Raw genomic sequence first — 17670 nt, forward strand, 5'->3', positions numbered from 1 at the left:
AGTCCGTGATCATTTTCTTCAAAAGGAATGAAATATAATAGAATGAGGTTGTTCACAGTGCTTGGTATGCCAATAAAGGGAGCCAAAATGGTTATAGGCAAACCCTGTGTAAATATACCGCACTGACTGTGGGGTGGGGAAAGAGAAAATGAAAGAGAAAGAGGGGGGGGGGATAAAATAAAAAAAGATCCTACTCATTAATCTCCTGGTGTTCCTTTCACTTATTTCTCTCTTTTATTAAATTATAGAGGCTTAAAAAATAGAACTGTTGTAGACTGTTCCATCGTTTGAATGAGAACAGTTTCTCATTTACCACTAAAAAAAGTTAATATGAGCAATTCTTTTTCATTTTGATTGTCTATTGATTGATGGACGTAGTCCTTGTTTTCCAGAGCCCCATCAGCATGCATCATGTCCACTGCAAAACGATAAAGATCAACAAAATCCATTTCGTGCTTTATGCTGCAGTCACATTCGCCCTACGGCGGCGTACGGTGTGTCGAAAACATTTATTTGTATTCAAACTACCAGTTCTGTATGTAGCTGTAACAACTTCGACTCGCCGTACACTGAGCCGACTTGCGGCCCGACGTAGGGGTTACTGCTTCATTCCCGGTATAGGCTACTTTAATTACAAATCCTTTATCTTTCTGAAATAAGTAGGGCGAGAGAAAGACGAAAAGTTCACAACGCGACCCCCCCCCCCCCCTCCTCGCGTCGCCTTTACCCCTTTCCCGTATAAGGCATGAAAGGGGTTCTGCTCCCAAGCCATGACTAGTAACAGGTGGTAAAGGAATTCTTCAGTGACAAATCCTGAAGTATCCTATATTTGTTCATTATTATTATTCCGCTTTATCTACCAATCAGACGGAAATAAATAGGCCTACAATTTTTTTTGTACATGTTGGAACTTTCGATATCGCTCACCGGGGTTGCTCACACTCAGTGCAATAAAATCTAGGTCACTAAAAATACAAATTCGACAGGTAGTTTTTTTTCTTTCAATGAACATTTTCAATTAATACGATTTATGTAATGAACACTTTAGTATCTTTTATCGTATTATTTTGCAAGTATGCCTTTAAGTTTACTGCAACTAACTCATGTAGGATTATCATGACATCATTGATATCTGTGTCCATTGAAATCATAGCTCAAGACTTCGTCACATTAAAACAATTGAATATTAAGCAGCGGCGTAACAGGGGTCGGTGGCCAAGGGGGGGGGGAGGCAGGGACCAAAAATTTCCCGGTCATATCATGGTATGAACAGGCGTAATGGTGTAATTAGCAACGATTTTGTGAGGGCCAGACATTGCATATCAGGCAGAATTTATCTTTTTTTAAGAAAGTTGCGAGCGAGCGAGCAAAAATTTCGACATTTTTAATACAATATTCAAATTTTGTGATAGATTTTGACATGATATACAAAGAATATATTTCACTCTTCTCTCTTTCCATTCCTTTTTTGGTGATCTGTACACCACTGTGAACAGAATTATTTGCGGCAGTAGCGTGCAGAGTAAACAAAACAAAAAACGAGGGGCGCAGTATGGCACATGTGCTAAAAAGCTGCTTAATAAAAGTCCCGAGCGAGCGAGGAAACAATCACCTTTTCATGAAAATCTAATTTTGAGATATTTTTTGACATTATATTCAGTAAATAAAATTATGTCCTACACTTTTCCTTTGCTTTTCTTTCCTCCTTTTTTTTCTTGGTAGAACTTTTGGGGATGCATGGCCCAACCCTTCCATACTCATATACGGCAGATCTATGCTGTTGGGGTCTGGGCGGAGCCCCCGGAACTCCTTGATATCAAAGCCACCTCGCAGATTGCCGCTATTTAATCAAATCGCGGGTATATACAGAATATAGCTTTTACACAACACATTTATTCAACCCAGATGAATCAAATATTTTGAGGGGGCAAATATAGCAATGTGGGGGGAATTGCCTATTGAAATTAAATTCTAATTATGTGATAGATTTCTCCATTATATTCAGCAAATAACACATTTCATTGTTTCCATTCATTTCATTATACGTTGTCTCCTATAATTTCTTTTATTTCCTCTTGTGTGTTGAACCAACACCCCCCCCCCCCGCCTGTACGCCAGTCGGAATGTACGTAAAGCTTAATGTAGGAAGGGTTACTACAGGGGGTAATAGAGCCATTTGAAGGTCATATATGAAGAGCCGGCCCCTACTGCTTGTGGTGGTGGCCCCGGTAGCTTATTATTTGAACACTAAATTTAGCAAGCTAATAGCACAATGTTGTATGCAGTCCTTTTTTCTTCCCGCTCTTTATTTTCTATCCTCGTCAGCACGGTCGTGTTATTAAGTTTTTATTTCTTGTCCTTTTTTTTGTTTTCTTATTTAGCTTTTGACTAAAATTTACACTATTGTTTGCCATTTATTTCCCATCATGCTATTGCACTACATAGGTCTATTTCGGAATGATTTGTTCTTTCTCAAATGTTCTTCTTTCGTTCTTCTTCCCGCTTTCCTTCCTTTTCCATTTCAAAAAATGTCTTTGTTTTCTTTCCACTTTTCCCCTTCTCTTTCCTTTTCCTCCTTCTCTCTTTCCTTCCCCTTTCCATTTCTTTCTCTCTCCTTTTATTTTTTTCCCGTTTTTTTATTATTTTCCCGGTGAAATCCGCCAGAGGGGGCGGCTTGCCCAAACTGCCGCCACCCCCGCCTCCGGCCCCGCCTGTTACGCCACTGATATTAGGCCTAAATCACAAAAAGAAATATGCCTTCCTGATTATCCAAGCGAGCATATATATTTTGAAAATTATTTTGGAGAATATTCGCATATTTCTCTGTATGTTTTTACTCTTTCCCCAATTATTTCGTATGTTTTTTCCATTTTCCCCTCTTTTTTTTCCTTTTACACTTACATGTACTTGAAAACAAATCATAGGAGAGCAGCCAGCAGTCAATTACGGTACCGGTAGGCCTACTTCAAAAGAAAAAATTGTTAGCACGTTATGTTTTCTTTTTTTTTAACTTTGACAATTGTGCAATAATAATTGTAACTCTTCATTGCACTTCTGTCTGCAGCGGAAAAATGTAGAAATTTGAACTTCGAATTGCAAGACGAGGAAGACAGGTCAATTTATTGCAAAGATGCGTGTAGTTATTGGAATAGCAGCTTTAGTATTGATAATTCTATATCTTTTTCTACTTGTTTTGCCTTTTACTTTAACTGTATTTCTTGTTATAACTGTTGGTTCATTCATTGCGTTTCACTTGTCACAAAATCCGGCTTGTGCCTCGCGGATCCTGACCCACGTGCGGACTTTGAGCGCGACTGCCCCGAAGTTCTGGCGGACACGACCGGAAGAGGAGGCCACCACCAGTAGGGCAGCTGAGAAGCCCTTGTCGCCAGCATATCAACCGAAACTCACAGACAGCATCAAAGAGAGAGGAAAGGAAAATATTATTAATTATGTAAGACCAACACTAAAGCCAAGAAGGTTTAGAACTGCTGTGGAGACAAGCGAATTTCAAGGGAAAAGTCCACATCAAACTCAACAAAATTGGGTCCCTCTTAAAAATTCAACAGCTGCAAACTTTTCAACATGGAGTCCAAGGCAAGCTACTGAAGGATTCAATTTTTCCACAGGATACAGCGCCGATGACAAGTTCTCATTCTCAAGGCTCCCATTGTCACCAATTTATCCCCCTAATAAATCAGTAGACAGGTAAGTTACGTTAGGCCTATAAAGGGCCTATAGCTATACATGCTATACAGCATTTGGAATTACAGGATTGTGCCAAGACAAGAGAATGGTTTCGCCTGGGATCCCTACCTATATTTCCCCACATACGGGTACAAAACTTTCCCTCTAAAAGATCTAGCCCTAGTAAAACATGTACATGGGGTCCAACTTCACTTCCAACATTTCTGCGATATTGATCATATCTTTAAAGAAGAATTCATTAAAAAAAACGAGAAATTCGTTATGAAAAGATGGGAAGAGCTTACGGCTGTGTTTACGTCGCCATCTTGATTTCTTTGTCTTCGGCTTGGCGACAGCACGCAAATTGCGCGATTTATAGGTAGGGATCCCAGGCGTCAGTGGGGAGTGACCATACGTATATGACTTTCACTGCCCAGACGCCTCCAGGCTATTCTGGGTAGACTAGCCAGCTGGGATTTTCCAAACATTTTTTCTGACATTTATTTTTAGTTTTTAACATGATGGTACCCCTTTACTTTAGGCTGTGAAAACTGTGCTAATGGGTACAGGCATCCCCATGATCCCCCAATATGTTTTCTCCAAATTTTTAAGAAATAAAGCATTTTAACTAAACTGAGCTGCACACGTACACCTACAATGTACAGCCTACAGGGACTCAGTTTTATAAATGGTGGAGTGATTAAAAGCTCTCCTACATACATGTAGTAAAAATTGTAGGGGAGCACTGCAAAAATCTCTTTTTGACATACAAAGGGGGTTATTTTATGTCTGATTACAAAATGGATGGAGGATCAGGAGGAATGTACAGCTAATTTACAATCAACAATTAACCGTAGCCAAAAGTGAAAAAAAATCAGATGTCCTGAATGCAATATTTATCTTGAGCAGTTGAAATGTGTGTTATTGCTTAAATGTGATCTTGTTTAATTGTGTGTTATGAAACCTTGACTGAGAATGAGGTTTTCAAGGTAGGCTCTAATATGTAGTTTGATCATTGACTGACACTTGTTCCAAATTCAAGTGATGTCAGAAAAGAGATCATAATGTAGGCCTACATGGAAGTAACGTGTTGTACAGACATTACAAAAGTGTATGATGTTGCTTGATTTCTAGTTTTTACGCATATTTTTTCATAATGTCAAATTTTTTATTCGCTTAGGCGAGCGATAAATCGCTCTTATGATCATAGGGTAACTCCCTGAAGGCTCTAGGCATGTTGGTTCAATCAGCTTTATTTTCTGTGTCTCTTAAGTTTTAGCTGAGCATAAAATGTATGAAGGAAGAAATTAAACTGATATTAATTGAATTTTTTCCCAGTCCTGAGTTGGATTCTAGTACAACAATGCTGCGCTTCAACTCTGGTCAGGATTCCCTTCTTCATCCCAGCATGCACTACCCGACCCACCAACCCGACCTTGTGACCTCCCCAGGACTACTTCCTTCGGTCAACTGGTTGAAGGATGGAGGAATGTCCAGTCCTCGACAAAGGAAAGGGTTACCAAGAGTCCAGACTCCAGTCATGGTCAAGATTGCCAGTCCACTGCCCGACCGCCCAGCTAGTCCTTTGTAAGTCATACAGTTATTTGATTTAATAATACATTGACAGTCACAATATTATAAACTTTATTGTGACTTAATGCCAGGTGCATTGTGGTAGCATGAACATATTAAAGGTGGGTGCAGTAAGTACCTCTGCCATTATTACCTCTGCCATTTTTACCTGGCACCCAGTAAGTATGTTTGTCATGAAAAGCAGGGTTCCCACAGTCTTGGAAAATCCTAAAATCCTGGATAAATTTGTGGTCATGGAAAGTCCGGGAAAGTCATTGAAAAGTCATAGAATTGCATTTACCTCTTGGCTACGGCAGCTTTCCAGTTTGTCGTGTCTCACAACTTTCATACTCTGTGATCATACTCTGCTATTATAATTGGTGTTCATGATCTCCATTTTTCCCAGTTTTGTGGCATCCCTAATTCTACTTAACTCCCGGGATGTCACAGGAAGTCATGGGAAAGCAGCAATTTAGTCATGGAAAAGTCATGGAATTCTGTGTTCAAATTTCTGTGGGACCCCTGAATAGGCACCCCCCCCAAAAAAAAAAAAAATAAATAATAAATAGAAGCATGGAACTTTGTAGCCCAGTAGATTAGTCTTTGAAACAGAGGGTCATGGGTTCGAATCCCAGCCATGGCGTAATTTCCATTGGCAAGAAATTTATCCACATTGTGCTGCTTTCAACCCAGGTGAGGTGAATGGGTCACTGGCAGGAATTTATTCCTTGACATGCGTGTGCGCTCTAATCTTAGTAATTATGGCTGCCAAGCTACAGCTGGGGTAATAATATCAAAGTCCTTTGAAAGCGCATAGAGACATTATTCATAATTGTATGCGCTATACAAGAACTGTGTATTATTATTATTATTATTGTTATTAGAAAATACTTATACTTTAGTCTGTAGATAAATGTACATGTAGCAGGCAAAAAATGCCAAGAGTTGCTACATTTGATTACCAAGGAGAATATCAGTTGCTCTTATGGAGATTTCCATGGTTCATGGGGGGGGGGGGCAAATTAGCCCTCGATGTACTGAAATGCTTGATTTTGAAGTACATGCTGATCATTGTAGGGTTGTTGTGGATTGATATTTCACTAAGAAGGGCAATAATCTAATAATGCCCCTGTTTAAAATAGAATAGCCCAAGTAAGTTTAATCCCCCCCCAAAAAAAAACGAGTTGTGAATGTTTTTTTACGGTAATGATTATTTTGTTTTTCTGTCACAGATTTAGGAGACTGGCATCAGAGAGTGACAAGCAGAAATCTAGCAGTACAGATAAGGTCATAATGGCTATCAGGCAGAGACAGAAGAGAACAGCTCATGAAGTAAACTCAGAGACCAATAGTCCTATAGCGCCCTCTGATGTCAGAAGTGAATCAAAGAGGAGGTAAGAAATATGAAAGTCTTTTTATGTGATATCAGCACAGGATAGAGTTAAATCTTGTTCAGATATTCGCAAAACATGTCTGAGCATAATTCGGATGTGGTGAGATGCTAATTTTGTTGGGTTTTTTTCTTCAGGAAAATGTATGGATGTCCACTGTAATGTATTCAGAGGAAAGAATTTGTAAGCAAGGTGTTCTTGTCTAGTTAAAGGAATTCAAATTCAAAGGGGAATCTAACCTTGGTAAATGAAATGATTTGTGCGAAGAAAACTTTTCAAATAATTGTGAATGTGTAAAAGAAGTTAAATACAAAATGAGCAATTAATATGTACATGTAAATCTTGTATTGGCAATCTGGTGAGTAGCCAGGAAATTTTTTCCATGTCTTGTTTATAGTACATTGTATAATTATTAGGAATTTTTGTTTTCTACTAATTCATCTTAACCTGTGGGGCAGTTATAACAATATAACAAATATATCCTACATTTGTATGTCCTCGTACATATAAAGGGAAAATATTCTCAGCAAAAAAAAACTTTGAAAAGAATGATGTTTGAGTCGTTGTACAGATTACAGAATATGGGGAAGTCATTCCCACATGTACAGTGAACTCAGTGTGGCCAATTTAAAATCTTCATTAGAATAGCGATTATTCTAATACTTTTTTTCAAATTTTAAGAATTCATATATTATTAGTTTCAGGTAAAATTTTCAACTGCACGTACCTACATCACTGATCGTTCTTTCGCCATTTTGAATAACTTTTTGTCTTCTGTTGGATTCCCCTTTAAGCTTTAATTGCATATTTTTTAATGAACTGTCATTTGTCAATAGATTGAATCTGAATGTTTTTTTTTCTTTATTCATAGGAAATTGGATAGCACTTCTAGTAAAGATACCGGAAGAAGCGACATGGATATAGATTTAGATATTAACCCCTTACCAAGGCGTAAGCAGACAGACAGGATATTCAGACCCTCAAGATTTGGAATCACGTCGCCCACACCAAGAAACCCAATAGTTAGCTCCTTCAGCTCATCCAAGAAGATACAGGTACAGGCATTTTCAGGGGAGCATTTCAACAAACAGTGATTTTTACTGACATTTGTTATAAGTTACTGAAATCCTTGTCTCTGATTGGCTTTGAACAAATTGTTAAGTGAAAATCACTTACAAAATGCTCCATGCAATGCTCCCATGTTATTGACAAAGCTCAGTTATGTTTTACTGCAATGTTTGTAAATACAAAGATGCAACAAAAGAGGCACAAGAATTAAAGATGAATTCCAGTTCTGGTAACGATCACAAAATGACTTTTTACAGAATCTAATATAATGACCACCCAAGTGTCTGTTTGTATGAATAAAAATATGTGCCAAAGGATTCTGGAAGAAATTGTGTAATTGCTGAGAAATAAGCAAAATAAGCGCGTATTCGGTCACTTCTGTCGGGTCTTTATTCCAGCAATAATAATACACTGTCCCAGGTGTGCCTATCTATGTTGGTGAGCTTCAGTGTGAACATTTTTCAGTGTAGATTTCAAGATTTCAAAAAGTTCAGTTTATGTAACTGTACCAGATCTAGATCCTCGATGATATACTGACAATTAAGCCTGGTTTTACAGACTTTCTCATGAAATCAGTGTTTACTGCAACTACTGGCATTTCTCTTTAGGATTTACAATCACAGTTGAGGAATTTGAGTTAACTGGTCAAAAGAGAGTCTTGTGACAAGCTGATTTGATGAGACATCTCTACTGAATCCACACTACTTGCTTACATTATGTACTCCAAACATTCTCACTAAACAGGCTACGTTGAAGAGAAGAATTGATACGTCATCAGTGGAGGTGGAAGAAGAAGAGGGTGTGTCACCCATCAAGAAGAAAGCCCATCCTCAGACGTCCCAGCAATCTCCTCGTCTTCAGAGCCCCTCCAAGAGAACCAATCCACCATCAACCCCTGGACTGTTGGCTGGTAGATCTGGCAGTAGGGCCCTCTTCCTGGAGAAGAACACTGGGCTGTCAGGATCACCTAGCAAAGATGCAGGAACCACTCCTCAGAAATCCAATCTGAAGGGGAAACTGTTCACTCCCAAGAGGACTTCATTTGTTCCTGTAAGTCCAGGATATTGTTCACTTTGTTACCATGTTGAGTGAATATATGTCTTTATAAATATATTCCTTTTATGAATTCACCCTTAAAGAAAGGCCCTAATTTGGTGCTTACCCAGCAATATGAATTGCATTCATTATCAAAATAACCCACACTGTGTTTATGAGTGCATTAAGGAAATAGTCTGGATTATTGTAATGTAGTAAAAGGCAGCGAAATTTCATGTTCGAGTGAACCACGATGCTGCACGGTACATTGGAAACTGACCGCAGAGTCCAGTCGATTTGATAATTATGTTCATGAATTCTGAGATGAGATTGAGTGCAACTTTCTGGTCCTTGACCTTTCTTGAATAGAAATAGTTCACACCTAGTCCGCACCCACAAATTAATGAAAATGGTAATTACATGTAGATGAGGAAACTGGCTAACATTGACTAAGTAGATAGACCTCGGGGCACCCTTATGATTCTAATCATTCAAATAAATTTTCCTCCATTTTAGGGATTTTCACTCATATTGCCATTTTAGTGATAATTTCAAGGAAATAATTTTTGGTCACAAATCAAGTGATTACTTTATCAATTTGAAACGTAAATCATTTTCTTCTTCAGCTACATACTTGATTTATGACTTTAAAAGTGTGTTCAAGCAATGTGATTATACTTTTCTTCTTTTTATTTTATTTACCAGAGAGTAGACACACCAGGGGAGTACACTGCTGCTGATACCAAGGAGGACAGAGCTCAGGCAAGGCAAAGGGGCAGTTATCTCAAAGAGATGCTTATGCAGGAGACCGAAGAAAACCCCTCAAAAGGTAGAGTACATGCCAAGCTGCCTTGCCTCCCCCACACCCCAGTGAAAATTCTTACAAAAATTAAAAATTGCACACACTTTGTACTTGCATTTTTATTATATACAGACAATATTGTCAGGTTTAAACCTAGATACAGCAACAATATGAAATGATGGGAAATTGTTCATTGAATCTTGAGTGATACTGCTCAGTGATGTACATTTTTTTTTTAAGTATTCAAAATCTTTTTTTTTATTTCCATTTGTTTCAGGTGGTGATTCTACTGGCTCAGCTCAAGAGACAAACACCTTGTTTACAGGAACAACAGCAACAGTAGCATCCTCTAACCCCTTGCCAACATTATCCATAGCTTCTCTTACCAAGTCTACAGCTTCAACTACAAGTGCAGCACCTGCTGCTCTCTCAACAATTGCTTCTACATCTTCTGGGGGAACCTCTGCTCTTGGAATTCTCTCAACATCTACTCAGAACACAAGCAGCAATCCTCTTTTGTCTAGTAGTGACAAACAGAAACTAACAGCCACAAGTTCAGAGAAGACTATCAGTTTTGGAAATTCTACTGCACAACAACTGAACTTGTCATCCAGTGCTTCAGCATCCTCGGCAGGAACTTTGCAGAAGTCTGGTGAGGCCTCTGTAGGTTTCAAATTGCCAACTGCCACTTCTGCAGGGAATTCTCTGGGGACTCGGCCGTCCTTGAGCTTGGGTGCTAATCCTGTGGGTTTGGGTCTTAGTAGTGCTTTGGGAGGCACTCAGGTTGATGCTAAAGCTCCATCATTAAGCACTAATAACAATGCAGTTGCTGTTCCAAGTGATGTGAAGACAACCCAACCTAAGACCTCCTCTGCTCCAATAAGTGGAGGTTTTGCAGTTGGTGGTGCTGCTACCATGTTTTCAGGACCTTCAACAACCTCAGCTCCTGCAGCGTCTACTTCCACTTCAACCTCATCCACCAAACCACAATTTCCATCCATCTTTGGTGGTCTTGGTGCGTCATCTGGAGCTCAAAGTAGTGCTGGACCAACCCCAGGAAAACCAAGTTCTCAGGCACCGGCAGGTGGATTCCAGTTTGGACAGACTACAGTTGGATCTACCCCAACTACTTCTGGAGGACTGTCTTTTGGTAATTCTAAAACACCTTCTGTCCCAAGTGGATTAGCAACACCATTTCAGGCAGCTGCACCAACATCTGCCCCTGCTTCCACTGTGAATAAATCAATGTTTTCTATGTCTGCTCCAAATACAACTGCTCCGAGTGCTACACAAAATGGAGGGCCACAATTTCCACCCATCTTTGGCCAGCAAACTACTGCTCCAACCTCAAAAGCAAGTGGAATAGGTCAAGGGACTGTTTTCGGTTCCGCAACAAACCAGCCATCTGTAGGAGCAACTGGAATAAGCCAAGGAACTCCTTTTGGTTCCACGAGCCAGCCATCTGTAGGAGCAACCGGAATAGGCCAAGGAACTCCTACCTTTGGTTCTGCAACCAGTCAACCACCAACAGGAGGTTTCAAATTTGGACAGTCTGTGACTTCAGCTCCTGCAACAGCTCCTCCTCCAGCTTTTAACTTTGGTGGAAGCTCTGCTGCACAGACACCATCTACAACCAGTAGTTCAAGCATGTTTGGCTCTACTCCTGCACCATCCTTTGGTGTTACCAAGCCTGCCAGTGGTGTTGGATCAAGTATATTTGGTGCAGCACCTGCTACAAACCAGACATCCCTAGGCAGTGCTCCTCCAAACGCTAGCACCATGTTCAGTGGGGCCACGACCACCCCACAAAAGCCTGCTTTTGGGGCAACTAGCAACACCAGCATGTTTGGAAACTCCGCTGGCGCACCTGCATCAAAACCAGCCTTTGGAAATCCCACTGCAACAGTTACTCCATTTGGAAGTGGCACAAGCCAACCACCGGCTGCCGCATCATCATCGCCATTCCAGTTTGGTGGTTCACAACCAAAAGCGCCGACACAGCCTCCTACTGCTACTGGAGGATTCAACTTTGGAGGGCAAGCAACGCCGCAGAAATCTTTTAACTTTGGTGAGTTCTAACACAAAGTATTCCTTACTAATTTTTGTAATGGGGCTGAATAATGTGCTGTTTTGGTTGCGCCTAACCTTCCAATATAATTTTAATGCAAATTACTATTTGAGTTATAGATCACTTCTAGTAAAATTGGTATAAAACATGTCTTCCCATCATGAAAATTTGAGCATGTTACAATGAAATGCACATACTTAGCAATCTGTGGACATGTGTGTACATGTAACTCATATTTTTCAAAGCTGATCTTATATTGTGCATTACTGAATTCATATTTTGTACGTTTTCACAGGTGGCTCAGCCCCAGCCCCAAATAGTGGCTTCCAGTTTGGTCAGGGGCAACCCTCCGGTGGAGCTACGCCACAGACCAACTTCTTTGGCGGAGCCTCAGGTAAGAATTTGTTTTCTGGTTTTTGGCCATTTATTGTGTTGATACAAATATGGAAACATGTTAACAAGTTTTTGTTTTGTTTTGTAGATGTTTTCAAAGGGTTTGATAGTGGAAGTAAAAGAGAGGGGGAAGGTTTATCTGTGTCTAGAGGTTTAATTCTTCCTGCCTGGGTGACCTAATTTATTTTCTTGTGACAAATGTGATTTTGTCTTATTTTCTCTTATAATGTACTCTGGGGGGGGGGGCAGTTTGATATGGTTTTTGTTCAGAAGGATATGAGGTTAATGATTTAGTTTGGGTTTAAGATATTTTTGTAAGGTATGATGTTGGCTTAATCTGGAGATCGTCCTTGGGAGCGGTATTTCCCAGAGCTGATGTCATTGAATATTTGTGCACTATGCTCTCTGATATAGTGAGACAATGTGGTCTTTCATAACTGAGAAAAAGTTCAAAATACACATATATGTACAAGTGAGAAGCCAAGAAAGGTATTGCATGTTAAAAAATCTTGAGAGTGTGAAATACTGTAGGAGCTGTTATTTTCGCGGGGGTTTTATTTTCGCGGATTTCGCGAATTGCCGATCGGCCGCGAATTTAACAACACGCGAAAATATTGACACATTTCTTAGACAGTGCCAATGCCCCCAACAGCAAAGCTTTGCTATTGAAAACATCCTGCATATTGAGAAAATGGAGATATGCACCTCTATATGTACAAAAAATAGGCTTAGAAAGTACAGTTAGTGATTCAAAAAGTTAGCTAGAATTTCACTTTTTTTAATTTCTCAAACAAAATCAGGGCCTAAACTATTTTCTAACATTATTTTATCAATATTTATACACTCACTGTAATATTGAAATGTATTTTCCATGAAACAATTTGATTTTATTGTCATCTGATTGACTCTATACACACGTATTGGTAGCTATTTGCATACTCATTAATATTCATAAGTCACATGACCAGAATTTTGAAGGTGAACATTCTGTTCACAAAATTCCACAATTTTGCACTTTTACCAACTTTTTGAAAAATGAATCGAACCAAACACAAATTCCAAAGATTGCTTAACCCTATAGATCCTGTGGCATGATGAATTTTTAGATCTAAAGGTTAAAAAAGTGAAATTTAAGCCACTTTTTCCACAATTTGTAACTGTTTTTACAGGGACATATTTATGTACAAAAGACATATCAGCATGGTGAATTTGAGGAGTGTAGATTTGCACATGAATTGCACTAGTTTTGCTTCCTAGAAATGCTGTGGAAATGTATCTACATCTTCCGATCGCGAATTTAACAACCCGCGAAAATGTCGGGACCCCCGCGATTCGCGAAAAATTCTGTACGCGAAAATAACAGCTTGTACAGTATTTTCACTCCTGTAGATGTGGAACACTTGATTGGAATAAAATTTGATGTGTGCACTGAGAATTGTATCCTTCATTGGGAAATGCTAGATGCCCATTACTGGATTGCATCCAACTATCTTTAAGAATTTAAAAGCTCTTCTTTAAATAAACCAAAAATTACTACCTTTCAAAGACCTGAATAGTTCCTGAAAACTATTCAGATTTTTCAGTAGGAGTCAGGTTCGGCTTAGTATGTTCACATTGTTGTTTTTAACCCCTCTTTTGCAGGTAACACAGCCAGTCCTTTCGGTGGTGGAGGTGGATTTGGGGCTCCAACACCAGGCGCCGTGAACACCCCTGCCCCACCCTTTGGGGCTTCCCCAAGCCCAGCTCCTGCTGCTGGGGGCTTCTCAATAGGGTCCGGAGGGGCCAACCCTGCCGCGAGCCAGAAAAGAGCAAATAGGCTTCGACAGGTACGAAGTAGAGCTGGAAGAAGGTGATAGTGAGCTCTTGACAACACAGAACTCTGTAAATGAGCATTGAAAAAAATTACATGATGAAATTGGACACAGCTTTCTCTGGAATTAACCTCTCATTTGATTTGATATTGTATAAATTGTCAGACAGGTACGAAGTTAAGTTGGAAGAAAAATTTATTATACGATGAAATGGGAGATGGCTTTCCATTTAATTGGATATTGTACAGATTTTCAGAAAGGTACGAAGTAGAGTTTGAAGAATGATGGAGAGCATGATGAAATGGCAGCTATCTTTGGAATCAACTTTTTCATTTCTGTGGACATTGCAGGGATCATCAGGTTCGAAGTAGTGCTGGAAGATGGAACACTTTGTGAATTCTATGAATAAAAAAAAATCTTAATTGATGATAAAATAGGACACAGCTCTCTATGGAATCAAATTATCAATTCCTTTGGACATTGTGGTGATCAGTGGACATTTTGTTCTCAAAGATGGATGCACATCTCACTACACATTGCTGATATGACAAATTGTTTTAGATAAGGAAGTTCATAAACTTGACAGGAGATGTGTCGGTCTCGTAGCAAACTTTGATGTTTGTGAGCAAGGATTTAATATCATTACTGCATAAGTATTCTCTATACAGAAGCATAGTGAATGTGGCTCAGTGGCTGAGGTCTACCTCATCAACTTGAGATCGTGGGTTCGATCCTCGGCAAAGTCATACCAAAGACTTTTAAAAAAGGGACCTCCTGCATTTTAGCTATCCATTCCGCATTTAGATCGGAGAAGGGTAGTAAAATATGAATGCAGGTCCTGCTGTTAGAACAATTTTATAACTGTAGTGGGTAACCTTGATAAATAAAACATTATTATAGATGGGCTTTGTCTCATGGTATTTTCTAGTTTCTACATTCATGGTATATACTAAGTCAATTTCCTATAGTATATTGTTTAAAGGTCAATCCACCTCAGAAAAATGTTGATTTGAATCAATAGAGAAAAATCAGACAAGCACAATGCTGAAAATTTCATCAAAATCGGATGTAAAATAAGAAAGTTATGACATTAAAAGTTTTGCTTATTTTCAACAAAATAGTTATATGAACGAGCCAGTTACATCCAAATGAGAGAGTCGATGATGTCACTCACTCACTATTTCTTTTGTTTTTTATTGTTTGAATTATACAATATTTCAATTTTTACGAATTTGACGATTAGGACCTCCTTGCCTGAAGCACAAAATGTTAAAATAATGGAATTCCACGAGTTCAGGGAGGAATGAAACATCATTTCACTTGATAATGATGAGAAAATAACAATATTTCATAGAATAAAATAAAAAAGAAATAGTGAGTGAGTGATGTCATCAACTCTCTCATTTGGATGTAACTGGCTCGTTCATATAACTATTTTGTTGAAAATAAGCAAAACTTTAAAATGCCATAACTTTCTTATTTTACATCCGATTTTGATGAAATTTTCAGTGTTATGCTTGTTGAATTTTTATCTTTTTATTCAAATCAAGTTTTTGTTGGGGTGGACTTGTCATTTAGATACATATATTATCAAGTCACAGAAGTAGGAATTAGGGCTTTTGGTTGATTACTGTGACCATCAGAATGTACAGTGATAATCATCGAGTATCTATTTAACACCTTGTTGGAGACTGGTAAATGTAGACTGACCACTCCCACACTGGTTGGATCATTCCACCCAAATATTTGACTGATGGATGTTGAATTTGAGCTCAGGATTAGAATGATTCAAAAACAGATCTTCATACATTGCATATTCATGAAGATTTGCATAGATCGAACAGTTTCACCGAAATAATGCGAAGCTTTAAAATGTCATAACTTTGTTATTCAGTGTCTGATTTTGATGAAATTTTAAATGTTATGTTTGTCTGATTTTACTTCATCTGGTCAAATCATATTATTTTCAGCCAGAAGTACCCCTTTAATGATTATTCCTGATTGGTTACAAATAGATATGTTTAAAAATTATAAAATTGAACCGATATTTATTTCAAATTACTCAGCTTTCACATCTTAATCAGATTGTGTTATTATTTTCCTAACCCATTTTTTTATACTTTTATGAACCAAACTATATCGTATCTTAAGCATATATTACTACATGTATATCAGGGTGAACTGTCCATTCTATGTACATTTTGTGTGAGGGAATTATATATTATGGCACTGCAGCATGTTGATGTACATGTATTCTGTAATTTAATCAATTTCTCTTCTAAATGTAATTCCAAAATTATTTAATCTACATTGGTTGTACCCATTTTTTTGCCTACTTGTTATCCTTGGAAACAGTTATGAATAAGTACATCATTGATATCTTATACTTGTTTTCCTTCGTATGGGCTTAGACAAAAACCTTGTAAACGGTTTATTTATGTAGCCTTTACTAGCTGCAAGTATAAAATTGGAGTTACTTCTTGTTACTATTGAATGCAACTGTTTATTTTCATATTCTTTTTAGTGGTATGGGGCCTTAGTAATATGAAAATTGAAATTTGTATCTATCTCTTGGCACCATTTTTACATTATGTATTTTCTAATCAGTAATAGTACGGTACCCTATTACATGTACATGTACTAGACACCAGAGAGCCAATTATGATGTAACTCAGTCTGTTGTAAGCCAGAGGTATCCACACAAATATTACTATATTATTGTTTTTAGTCTTGTTCTTTGCAAATTCAAGTAAATAATGACAAGGGGCAAGGACTTCTTTCCCACAAGTACCCATTCCCCTGGGGCAGTAATCTGATCATAACCCAGGTACATGTACATGTAGTATATTCTTTTATGTCCTCATTAAAGAAAAATATAATTTAAAGTGTAACTTCTGAAAAAATGATATTTTAGCCATTTGATGTATTGGGGTACATAGAAGAGTAGTCCTTGCCTTACATCACTATGACATCATACATGTGGCCAATTTGAAGTCTCCATGGGTGTAGTGATTACCAATTTTCACTTCTAAAAATTCACAACTTTCTTATTGTTTTTCCGATAATGTTCAAACTTCCTACTTGTCTGAATTTTCTGTTTTTCCTTAAAGCAATCTTTTATTTTGGTTAGATTTCCCTTTAACTTTGTGTTGCGAAAACCATTTCATGCAAAGGGTGTTGTGTTTTCCCAATCTCCTAAAGTGGAAAAGAGCTTCGATCCAGAGAATTCCTGCATATTACAGTGAACTCATGTTTACTTCATATTTAAGAAAGTGGCAGTACACATGTACATATGTATGCTTCTTGTGTACTTCTTTATTTGTTTTCAAATTGTTGCTTAAATTTTCAATTGAAATACAACTTAAATGTTTGGTTATAGGGTAAGTTCTGGAGGCACTCATGGAAACTTAATTTGTTTACCCCACCAGATGGTGCTGATATTGCAATACAACCATTAATTTTCTTTAAAAGTCATGAAATTGGGATTTTCGAGCCACTTTTTGAATTGATTTGGTCAATCAACACTCAATTTTTTATAGAATTGAAATGTGCTTGTCAAAATACATGTATATTTGAAAATGGACTCCAACAAATTTATGTAGGTATTTTTTAATTTTTTTATTTTGTATTTTTTTTCTTGAAAACCAGGGTCCCATTTCATTAATACTTGTTATGCAAAATTTCTAAAACGAATTTACTATCAGCCAATCAGATTGCAGGATTTCAGTGGCTTATAACTGTTATTGTAAACTTGTTATTGTAAAAAGTTTTATGAAACGGACCCCAGGCCCAATTTTTATTTGTTTTTTTTGTCAATGGAATGTGAGAGCATCCTTCAGATAC

General features: G+C 38.0%; 1 protein-coding gene across 1 annotated transcript; it reads left to right on the forward strand.

The window, feature by feature from the left end:
* The first annotated feature begins 3038 nt into the window (after positions 1-3038).
* On the forward strand, positions 3039-13902 carry LOC121427398 (nuclear pore complex protein DDB_G0274915-like). Its single transcript, XM_041623769.1, has 9 exons — positions 3039-3708; positions 5026-5274; positions 6492-6653; positions 7522-7705; positions 8463-8768; positions 9459-9582; positions 9833-11623; positions 11919-12017; positions 13658-13902. The coding sequence occupies exons 1-9, from the start codon at positions 3131-3133 to the stop codon at positions 13867-13869; spliced, it is 3705 nt and encodes a 1234-aa protein (XP_041479703.1). The 5' UTR covers positions 3039-3130; the 3' UTR covers positions 13870-13902.
* Positions 13903-17670: the final 3768 nt, after the last annotated feature.

This window comes from Lytechinus variegatus, chromosome 14 (genome assembly GCF_018143015.1).
Source record: "Lytechinus variegatus isolate NC3 chromosome 14, Lvar_3.0, whole genome shotgun sequence".
Classification (NCBI taxonomy): domain Eukaryota; kingdom Metazoa; phylum Echinodermata; class Echinoidea; order Temnopleuroida; family Toxopneustidae; genus Lytechinus; species Lytechinus variegatus.